General features: G+C 32.5%; 1 protein-coding gene across 10 annotated transcripts in view; it reads right to left on the bottom strand.

Annotated features, from left to right (window-relative positions):
* The window catches only part of DMD (dystrophin), a 1,148,686-nt gene that overhangs the window by 581,168 nt on the left and 555,469 nt on the right, over nucleotides 1-12,049 (bottom strand). For 9 of the 10 annotated variants that reach the window (XM_071430346.1, XM_071430344.1, XM_071430345.1 and 6 more), the window contains 2 exons: nucleotides 11,041-11,193; nucleotides 9,920-10,102 (listed from right to left, as the gene is read on the bottom strand). In XM_071430346.1, coding sequence (XP_071286447.1) covers nucleotides 9,920-10,102; nucleotides 11,041-11,193 — 336 coding nt within the window. The remainder of the gene's footprint in view (nucleotides 1-9,919; nucleotides 10,103-11,040; nucleotides 11,194-12,049) is intronic. The other variant, XM_071430347.1, reaches the window with a different exon arrangement.

The raw sequence follows: 12,049 nt of genomic DNA, 5'->3' as shown, positions 1-12,049 counted from the left end.
CTCATGATGACTTCACACACACATGGGAGGAGTAGAGCTGCAAAACACTCCCATCTGCATTGTTATACCTCAAAATTGCTCCTGGCTGTGCCCTGATGAGAGGTTCAAGGAAAACAAACAAATGTGCCTACTCCTAAAGTGAAATAACACTTAAGAGAGTATTCCTTGCAAACAGATGTATATGAGTGTAAAAAAGTCAGGGACCTCTGCCGAATAAATGTGGTGCGCTACACACATGAAAAAAAATGAAGCAGACAACACACACAATTCTGGACAAAGGCAGTGATACCTGAGAGAGTCCAAAAAACTTGTGAATTACATGGTATCTGCCAGCCCATGTTCACCATCAATATATCAAATCAAGAATTAGACACAGAAAAGTATGATAAAATGCTATCAGAGGTCAATATTCACTTTAAAGTATATATTTATAAAAAAGCTTTTATTCACCTGTTCCTATGCCAACTGAGAGGGTGAGGTCAGCTAACACTCAGAGAAATTTATACTGCCTTCAGTGTTGCTAGCATATCTTACCTGTTAATGTGCATATAAGTAGAAAGAACAAAATTATACTGATTATTTGGAATTTTCACTATGAGGCTGGATGACTGTAGTCAATCACAAACAAGTTATTAGTACAAAAAGAAGCATCTCTTTCAAGAGAGACCTAAATCCTCGATGCAGAATTAAAAATTTATAAATTTCTTCTGTAATTTTATGAAGACAAGACCTTTAAAGACACTTGGAAACAATAAAGTATCTTTAAAATATTGAGAAAAAAACCCCAATATTTTTATGTAAGAACATAAATATTGTCTCATGTGCATGATTTTTTTTTCTACTCATGTTGCAGAGTGATTGCAGTCCACAAAATCCTGCATATTGCAACACTTAAACCATATAGTTCAATGCTTGTATCTGATTTCATCAGTCACTTATTTAAAAAAAGAAACTTTAAAAATATGTATTACTATTTTCAGCACTGTTCTTGGACAGAGAGTGCTTTATGCCTTCACAACTCTTCTCTGCTAAGGCTTACCTTACTCAAGAAATCCTGCTTTAACAGTTTTTCTTCTGTGATAAAATGACTCTGCTTAATCTATACATAAAATTAAATAAAGACAGCCAAAATGAAGCTATTCCTAAAAATGACATTAATTAGAAAACATTTCAGAATATTTTAGATTCTAGAAGTAGCAATAGAAAATTGCAAGTTTTGATTTTGAAAACTATCCATCAATAGGCATCAACCAGCCTGAACTTAATTCTATTTAAGTTCCCTTGATAATTTGATTGAAATGTAAGAGGTTTCTCTGTAAGAAAATGTCTCTTTCCTGTATGTATAGGCTCAAATCATGGGTTATCTCCCAATACCTCAGAGAGTTCTGCTGCACTCTGATGAATGCATTATTTTCCTAGTTGGATGGGGCAGAGGGCAGGTGAAGAGAAGAAGAAAAATAGAGACAAAAGCTGTAGCAATTAATTAAAAAAAGTAAATCCAGAGTATTCATAGTTGTAACTTTGTTGTGGGGTTTTTTTTGGCTGTGTTTTTGTTTGTTTGTTTGTTTTTGGTGGTTTTTGGTTATTTATGTAAAGTTTAAAACTATGACAAAGCGTTTTGATACTGCAGCCAATCCTTTGTGGTCCTCACACCCTCATGCCTTTGGAGCCCTCCCAGATGTCAAATACACTTGGTCAAGTAGGAAATTGAACACCACCTCTTTCTCACTTGCTGAACAATGCTTTTGTTTAATTCTGGCTTAGATAATTGATTCTAGATAGGAACTCTCCTCAAACTGAGGTACAGCTACACATTGCATTGAAAAGCAGCTTATTTGAAAACTTACCCAGCTCTCCTTACTAAAGACCTGCCAACTTGCACAGAAATAAGGGACTAAGATGATTCAGAAATTCCAGCAGTTCTGCTGTTAATTTTTAACCTGATAACTTCCACTGGTACCTACTTGCTAAGCCAAGAGAAAAATAAATTAATTTCAACTATGATGAGACTGGGGCAGAAGACTCTCATATAATTCAGTATAAGTGATATAAGTAATTTTTTTCAAAAAACAAAAGAAGAAAAAATAGAGTAGTCTGTATTTTATAGCACATCCTCAATATAACCATGTCCTGAACAAAAAGAAAACATTATGGCATTATTGACTGATTGGAACTACTGGGATATAGAAAATGTCTCTTGTTCTAAATAAATTATCCATAAATACTAATTGCTTCTGATAATGATGGCATATCTCAATATTATTAAGTGTAGCAGAGCAAAGCTGACAAAGAAATCTGCATCTGTCGTGTAACTTTAAACAGAAATTTGTAATTTTTGTAACAGTTTATATCATAAGTATTTATCAAGCACTGCTCAGACCAGGCACACCCAGTAGGATTTTGGGGGGAGATAGCACCAATGAGCCAAGAGAGATAGGCATTATCAGTATTAGAAATCACAAAATAAGCAAATGCTTACATTATATTTTGAAAAGAGAAAAATCAGAACACTTCAAAATCGACATCCTAGACTGATTTTCAACAAGTATTTTAAAATGTTGTTTAGTATTTTATAAGGGTTTAACTGGAAAATACTTTTGCAATTGATTTATATGTGTTACCTTCCAGTAGACAAAACATACTTAAAAGTTTTTATATGCTAATTATAAAATACATAAATTCAGAGAAGTTAGCCAGTTCTTGGATTGATCTTGAATTTTTCACACCAAAAAGACATACAGACATTATACATGTCATACTTCAGTAAATGTCTACTTCAGAGTTCAGAAAATTAAACTTGTACACAGTAGTATATCCCTGTAGCTGTAATGTCCACTTGGACTTTGTTAAACCAGTATCATAAACTCACCCACACAGAAGGAAATATAATTCCAAAAGAATAAAAGGAATTTCAAATTATTTTTCCTCAAAATAGAATTTCACAATCAGGTTTCTTGGACAGTGATAAGCTATTGAAGTGAGACAGTGATAATAGTGGCAGAACAAGTATCACACAATTTGCTGGAAGCCAGCCTATTAATGAACAGATTTTGGTCAATGCCAACCTATTTAATGGCTGGTTTATTAGGACTACAGAAGTGCCAATCTGAGATAGCATTTATGCCACCTAAGGGCACATCTTTAGGGCTGTCTTGAGTATGTATGTGTAACTGCTGAGCGATCACCAAGAACCAATTAATGATAAAGTTCAGATATGTTAGAATACAGACTACTGATATCTGAATTGACTAGACCATTTTGGAATTGAATGCTGATTTGTGATGCTAACTTTCCAGATATTTATGCCAGCTACATCTGTTAGATAATTTCAACGTAATTTAGGAAATAAAGTAAAAAACAATTGAAGTGCCACATCCGTAGTGAATGCAAACAGCTTCAAAGAGCAAAGTCCAAAACCCTAAAATTTTACACCTTCCAGAAATGTTAAAAAGTGTTACCTATGTCACTTAGGCTGATTTTTTTTATTTCAGGAAAAATATTTGTTTCTTTAAATGATGTGAACAAAATTGTTGTCCATCCAGCAGTTCTGAAAGCTAATTAAATATACTCAAATAGAAAATTCAGCATTCACACTGTACATCTACAAATTTTCTTCCTTCCCTAGCTTTGTGTGTATACTCAGATACATCCATGAAAAACAACAACAAAAACAACAAACATCAACAAAAAAACCCCAGCAAAACAAAAAAGAGAAAAAACCAAAAAAAACCCTAAAAAAATCCTAACCAAACCAAAACAAACCCTCCAGCCATGAGTGATGTTGACATTCTGAATTGTAGATAAGAGATGAACATCATCTCTTCAAAAAATACTGTCACTTAGGCCCAGATCACTCTGCAGGAGGTATTTTCCCCTATTATTTAATGCAGTAATAGTGCCAAGTAATTATTGACACCAAAATCCACAGCATGTAATTTATTACACTAATAAATCATAATATACTATAGCAGAGAAAATAAGATGGTAATTAGCTGCCTTGTTTTCCAAATAACTGGGTAATTATAAAGAAGAAAATATTATAGTTGCATAATGCTCAGTTTGGTCTGAAAGCAGGGACCACTGGGTTCTGTGTTGTACATGATTTTTTAACCAAAGGCTTGGTCTTGTTTCCATCTCAACTATTCTGTGAGGAGTGAGAAAAGCCTGTGGCATGGCTAAGACCACATTTGTACAACTATATAATTTAAAGACAAATTTCTTACCCTGCTTTACTCCATGTTGCAACAAGAGTTTTCACTCCTATGTGATAAGGTAAAGATATCAAGTTTCATTTTAAACTTGAGAATGCAATTTAGATCACTTAAGTTTATAACATATAACGAAAAATGGCCAAGAAAAATCTTTTTTGTGAAGTTTTGTCACTCACAATATGGGATTTTTTAACTGAATTGTACAGGAAAAATGCTATAGCTTGGCAATGATGAGAGTGAATATTGTACAGAATTAAAAAGGAACTATGAGGGAAGAAAAATATTCTTTAGAAAAACTCAAAATAGCACAGTAAACTTGTCCACTTATATAAAAAAGGGTATGGATTGTCATCACTTAAATTACTGCAACACTGCATGTATTCATTTTAGACAGAAAAGATAAAGTGCATTGTAAAATGCATCTATAAAGTTAGCTCTTCTTGAGCTATATCAAATACAATATCCATCTTCAGTTGATATTGTCCCATTTTTCCCATAACCTTATCTTAAATCAGACAGAAAATTAAAGGATTTTAAATACACTTAAACTATTTGGATTTTCCTACATTTTCTAATAGGAATATCCAGGTTGATGGATACTGGAAAAATAGGTGTAAACATTCACCTGTGATTCTCTTCCCAAAGTTCCTTATTCATCCTCATCCCACTTTTTGCAGACCACAGTCAAAAAAAAAATCCAGTCTTTAGTCTGTGTAAAGCTATTTGTTTCAAAAAGATGCCACTGCCAATGTCAGAAATGTTAAATGGTGTCACAGAATCACCTCTGTCCCATTCTTAAGAGACTCAAAGTGCACAGGTGAATTGGATACTAATCCATCACTGTACAGTTCTTCTGTCCAGCGGGTGTTTTCCTGCTTTTTCTAATGTCTTTTCTCTCTTTTATTTCTCTCTCTTTCCACTCATTCTAGAAATAATGAAGCATTAGTTTGCCCCTTCTTCTTGTCAACCATTACTTGTTTATTTAACCCAAGAAACGTTTAAGCATGGATAAGAGAAGAAAACCACTTCATTCCAGCACCAGTGTTTGTGAAAACTGGAAAACAACTGAAAACAATGGTAGCACATCACCATTGAAGTATCCATGTTATTTTGATGCAGACAGACAATCAGGACACTGAGTCCTGTGTTTATCTAACTGTGATATATTTATTTAAATTAATGTTTGATATATAGTTTAGAAAATATCTTGATATGTATATATATATATATATATATATACATAAATATTTTAATGGTAAACAGAAATGTTTAAATTTTATTAAACTAACTAAATAAAGCTGCACAGGGAAATATTAACTGAAGATTGCAATATGCTCTTAAAGACTGAAAGTAAACAATGTCTTGAATTTCAAATGTAAATTTGAGCAGTTCTTAATCTGGTTCCAGGAGCTGATCACATATTCTCTCACCTGAAATGATTATCCAGATAGGAGACAGGCATTTTGAATTTCTGAATGCTTTACAGGATCTTAAAGAGAATACTGACTTTTATTTGGAAAAATGAAGTATTAAGGGTATTTTATCCATGGTGCAGGTAACTATCAAACTTCTCAAACTAAATGACTTACCTTATAAAAATATATACAAGTTATAACTATATTCCTTATTCATTCTTGGTCATAACAGTCTAATTGGTATGAAAAAGACAGTTTCTCCTGTTGTTTATCATTTGATCAGTTCTGTATGGCCAAAATCCAGGCCCAAATATTTCAGGAGTAAAATGATCATAAATTTCAATAGAATGTTTGTGTGTGTCACCAATAAAATTACTGAAATTGGTAAGCCTATTTTTTTGCTTGTATATACAATAGTAGACACATAATTTTGACAGATTTCAAGAGCTTCTCTTGTCCTAAAGATACTCTGTCTTACGATTTCCAGCATGCACAGCTCAGGCAAGAGAGGAAAGTTGAAAGACCACCATGTAAAATAGCAGAGAGAATGTTGAGCATCTTGATAAAATATGGTAATAGGATGTATATGAAATAAGAATTTACAGTCTAGGCTCTGCACCTGTGTTCATCTAGAAAATGTTCTCTAAGGATAAAGGCTTTCAGCACTCTACACCCAGAGTAATTTCAGGAAAATCTAAGCTGAGCCATGACACAAATATGTTCATAGACTGTTGAAATGACAACATTTGGAAAAAAAATTTAGAAAACAGAGAGTAGAATAGTTTGATTAAACTTAATCAACATATTGATAAATGATTTTGATCCTTACTTGAATGAAACGATCCAAATCTACCCTTTTCTCTGCCTGGAAGAGTAGTTAAACTGTTTCAGAAAAACAGTATAATTGAAGATTCATTTGCAGCAGGGGGATATGACAACTTTTCTGAAGATATTGTGTGAGTTCCAAGGCTTAATGATATTCGATTCTGCAGAGGTGCTTTAGAAATAATTGTCCCTTAACCTCTCTAATGTTCTTTTTAACTGATTTTTTAAAAAATGCATGCAATTTTAATACTCAAAAATTGCATACTGTTTTAGAATTAAACAGTAAAGGCTTGTTGTTTCAGATAGTATCTTAAACTATCATGGATTTCAGCGGGATTTAGTAGTTAATCATAATTTAAAAAATATTATAGAGAGATATTTCACTCATTCTTATAAGTTATTCAGATTTCACCACTGGTGTTACTACCAACTGATTTTCTGCCCACTGTTTATTCTGCCACATATTAATAAAGACAACAATGTTTGAGAGAAAAACTTTTAAGACAACAAGAACTCTGCAATTTTTTTCCACTCAATGTGATTTTAGGTTGTGTGCAGTTGCATTTATGTATTCCTGTAGCATGTTTAATCTGTAAATGCAATAAATCAAATTTTTTCCTTCTAGAATGTCGTATGTTACTTGCTGAAAATTTTCACATAGAGGATCACACTATACCAAACTGATTAATCTCTAAAAACAGAACATGAATGTTTGAGATGATATAAATATAATATACTCTATTCTCAAAAGTGGTGACAGGAAATTCCTTTTTATAAATATACACCAATATATATTTGTCAATTAGCTTTTGGATATTGGCTGCTATGTGTTTGTGAGACACAGGATTTAACAAGGATCCACCATTCTAGAAAGAATAAATCCTTCTAAGGTCATGGTTCCTATATCCTTCTGACAGGTCTGCCCAACAAATACTGGGGAAAAGTAAAATCCAGGGGAGCATGATAATTCTAATTTCACACTTTGATATCAAAAATATATTAGCTCCAACAAAATGTAAGAAATGCAAATCTGTCATTAAGCAACATAATTAAAGGTTCTCTTCAGTGCAGTCTTGCTATGTTTATTCGATGAAGTGTAATGAATTGCAAGATACACAGTAAAACTAAACCCTCACTGATTTATAACAACTTTCAGTTGCTAAATAACTATTATGGAATACATCATAAATTATAAATAAATGCAGCATTTTTCTATTTCTTTTGCTTTAAAGAAAAAATCAATTTTGTATTTTTATTGTATGGCTTTATTCAGTTGTTGGTTAACATAGAAAATCTCTGTGGAAGTTATTTTTGATGGTATATGCATGTGTTCAAGTGAATAGTTTGAATTTTCATTTTTCTTTTGTATTTTAAAGTCTTGCACAAACAATTAATGCATCCTCACAACATCCCTGTGAGGTAGGTACTTAAGCTGTTCAAGAAAAAGAAAAAAAGCCTTGAGAAATTCCCTCTGTTTCACTAATTCAGCAAAGTCAAAACAGTAACAACAGCAAAGCCATTGCACTTCTCACTCTGATTTGGGTCATGAAGATACACTGCCTCTCTCATGTCTCAGTAGCTTCTGTATAAATTCTAAAATATTTCATATGAATATCACCTTAGTCATTGTCAACAGAGCGAGATATTTCTCATGGGAAACGAGAAGGATACAGTAATTGTCCCGTGTACATGTAAATTTCGTTGAATCATCTCATCCCCTAGATAAATAGTAAGAAATAGACTTCTTGCATGAAATATTTAATATTTAAAAATGTAACCTTTCAAGGTTATAAATACAGTATATAATTATATATTTTAAGAATAAAAATGTATGTAATGGTTACATGAATTAAAAACATTTGTGAGTGTATTCATCTGAGCAATTCAAAAACATGCTGATGCACATCTACCTTATATATTTGAAAGAAAAATATGCTAAAATAAAGTTTATTGATCTGCTAGTAAAATTTTATAATGGGTATATTCATCCCCTGTCATGGTAGGTGGTGGGTGACATAAAAAGCACAGCAACAGCAGAATGTTTTTATATAAATTGCATGCACAATCTGATTTCTTACTTGATTATCAAAGGAACAAATATATTCACGAAAAAAAGCCAACTCATTTACAAGACAAAGTGACTCTCACTCTAGCTCCATGTCAATATAAACAATTTGCAACTGATTACATTCATCAAGTTTAATATAAACCATAGTAATCTGAATAGTGTAATCAGATGGAACAAGATTTAATAACATACAAACCAAAGTTAATGTTTCTCTGATTGCTTCCATTAACTGCATAACTATCCAAAGTATTAGTTTTACATATACATTATGTAACTTAGTATTAGAAAAGTTAAAAATACACAATATAGTACATTATATAGAGGACTATATTTATCAAAAGTTTATACATATTGATGGTTTTTGAAATTTTTTTCCTTCTTAAAACATAGTTTACCATATATCAATTAAAAAAGAGCACTTCACATATTTAAATTATCATTATCCTATCAGTATGTTCTCTCTGCAATCTAGGTGCATTTAAAAATAAATAAATAAAGTTGTATTTTGACGAAACACTCTTATACCACTAGCACTTTAAGATTACAGAGAGCACATAAAGCAACAACTTCCTTAAAAGCAAATCTTATCTTTCTTCATATAAAATCAAAAACCCAGAAGACAATGTGCAGAGTAGTAGGAATGGCAAGAAAAAACTCATTTAAGTGCAAAAACAACCTCTGGTAAACTTCAAAATGGGTAACACTCAATACATATCTTGTTTGTAAAGCTGGAATACTGACAGTTTATTCCCTTTTATTTACCCAGTTATTGCAGCATGTATAAACCAGTGAGAATAATTGTATTTTATATGCAACTAAACAACTCAAATTCAGAAGACATGAAGATGGTTTGTAAAATTATGTTTTCATCCTGTCGAATTTAAAGTTACATTTTCTTACAAAAACTTGTTTGAGAGTTCAAGCAGAACTTTGAAGAAGAGGATATGTGTATATAGAGTCATAAAAATTTTCCAATCACTTCCTAAAGTGAGTATAACATGTTATGGACAAATAAAAAAACCAATTAAAATTGGCATGGGATGGGTAGTTTGGAAAAGACAACTTTTGTGTTTTTCATGTTCAGTGAAAAAAATAGATGCATGGCAAACTAACACTTTTAAACTGATAAACGTTATGGAAAAATAATGAGGCAACAGAAATAAACACAAATTTTTCATTGCTGAGTTTTTTGTAAATGACTGATTTAACTTAAGGGCAATTTTAAGACCAAAGCAGATCACTATTGTATCAGAGTATATAAAGCTTCCCCCAGTTGCACACAATAGGGCTTTGCTTATTAAGGTCTGGAGAGTTGACACTGACCCTGATGCTCTCATTGTTAGTAGGATGCTGTTAGTAGTAGCAGTTGCAAACATATGGGTTTGCCAGTAACAACTCACAATTTGTGCATAGTTGAGTCTTCGAAACTGAGCAAATTTGCTCTCAAAATCTTGCCAGCGCTTGCTGAGCTGTATCAGGGTTGGCTCCACTGCTTTTGCAGCCCCATCCTTAGACAGGCGTTCAGCCTGCCTGTGCACCGCATTCAGATCTTCCTTCTTCTTCTCCAATTCTCCACCAATCTCCTAGTGAGCAAAACCAATACAGGGCCCAGGACAGTTAGCTAACTAGATCAATCAACTTAAAATTAGCAAAATACTTCCGTCAGAAAATCCATTTCCATTTTATTGCCACAAGTAAAATTTACAGCTTATTTTCATATTATTCATATCTTATTTTACATTTAAACAAAACAAAAATAACTGAAATTGAAGAAGCTTCTTGGGATGGGCTGTAGAGATCCTAAGAGCTGCTACACTCTGAAACTGCTAGCAGAGGCCAACAGTTCCCATGTTCAGATTCTTGCTAGTACACTGGGATGGGCAACAGGAGAAATTACTTTCTCAGTAAGGGTCAGCATTTTCAGGAAAAATAGTTTTTGAACAGCTTACAAATATAGTATTAGGGTCTTTAATGTACTAGTTAATTCCTATTTTACTCCGTGGGAAACTCAACAGAGAATGAAGCAAAGAAAGACGATGTAAAATAAACCAGGAAAACCTTTGACAGTATGTAAATAAATCTATAGAGCTTGACAGTGACATATGAACATGTTCTGATGAAAATGAATGTGCTAACATGAGATAGAGGTCATCCATATATTGGTAAGTCATTTGTTCATCTGGAACAAAGATACATAAAATCAATTACAATTTTTACTAGAAAACATTTGATGCTTCTTAATACATTGCACACTTTCTGTATTATGACAAAACATTATATTTAGTGTGTTTCAAATTATTTATATATCATTCTGTATAGGAAACAAATAGAAAATATAGTACAACAAAGAAATGTCACTTTGAACACAGATAATTAGAGTTTGCTTTATAATAAATAGAAATAAAGAACTGAACATATAATTTTCTGTAGCTATAAGATAGGATTTTTGCATTTGCTGTCTGTTCTACAGATAAACTATCACTCCAAAAGATCTATCATTGCCAACCCAAAACAACATTACCTTTAGCTTCTGCTCATCTTTGTGGTCTGGCAGACCGGCTAACTTTTTCTCAATGTCATCCAGCCATGTCATTAGGTCATCAGCCTGCCTCTTGTACTGATACCATTGATGAGAAATCTCTAAAGCCTTTTTTCTTCTTTGAGCTCTCAAGTCCTGTTTACAGTGCAGACATTATTAGAATATGAATTAAAGGCTTATAAAATATGAACTGGCATGTGTGCACACTGAAGGGAAAAAAGTGTACAAAGCTGCTAATTTCTTAATTAAATGTTGATATTTAAAGCAAGTATATGAGTAAGTGAACGTATTTGCATCAGTTTAAAAAAAATTTTTTTGTTTGTTTAAAAAGAGGTTACCTATTTCAGTGTTGTTCACATGTTGAATAAACCACTGAGACAGTCACCAATATTCAGAGAAGTTAAGACTCTTACATAAATGTCAATATTTTATATAAAACACTTCTGCTCAGAATACTTACTGGACAGATGGAAACACAGCCCACTTAGTATCTAGCCAAAAGTGGGACTTCTGTATTTTGTGGACTCCTGTGAATTTCTAGCCTGCATGAAAACTCGGTAGCTATTCAAATGAAAATCACTGCAATGCAGAAATGTTTGCAAAGACAGGTTTTCTTTACCGAAATTAAATACCACATACATAACAAACGTGTTTATAACTCTGCTTTAAAAAGGATTAAAACTTTTCTTTAGCAGGAAGGTATAAAATGTTTGGTTTTTTCCCTTAGAAATGTTATTGAATACACATTTGCTTTAACTGCTTAACGTCACTCATGCAGAATTCAGAAAATATTTTAATTACTATAATTTCTTATTATGAAGTAAATAAAAAAATACTGGTATATTTTATATAAAAATACTCAGATTAATTTCCCTCAACCATTCCTTTAATTTTTTTTACTAGGCTGAATGCCTTAACTGAGTCACCCAAAGGAAAATCTATCACTATACCATAAAAAACAGCCAGGGAGGATCTGGTCAATAGCACAGTG

This window comes from Agelaius tricolor, unplaced genomic scaffold (genome assembly GCF_023055355.1).
Source record: "Agelaius tricolor isolate 1412-34295 unplaced genomic scaffold, bAgeTri1.0.p SCAF_7, whole genome shotgun sequence".
Taxonomy (NCBI): Eukaryota; Metazoa; Chordata; class Aves; order Passeriformes; family Icteridae; genus Agelaius; species Agelaius tricolor.
Note: the sequence above shows the minus strand (reverse complement) of the source record. Positions and strands in the feature narration are given on the sequence as shown.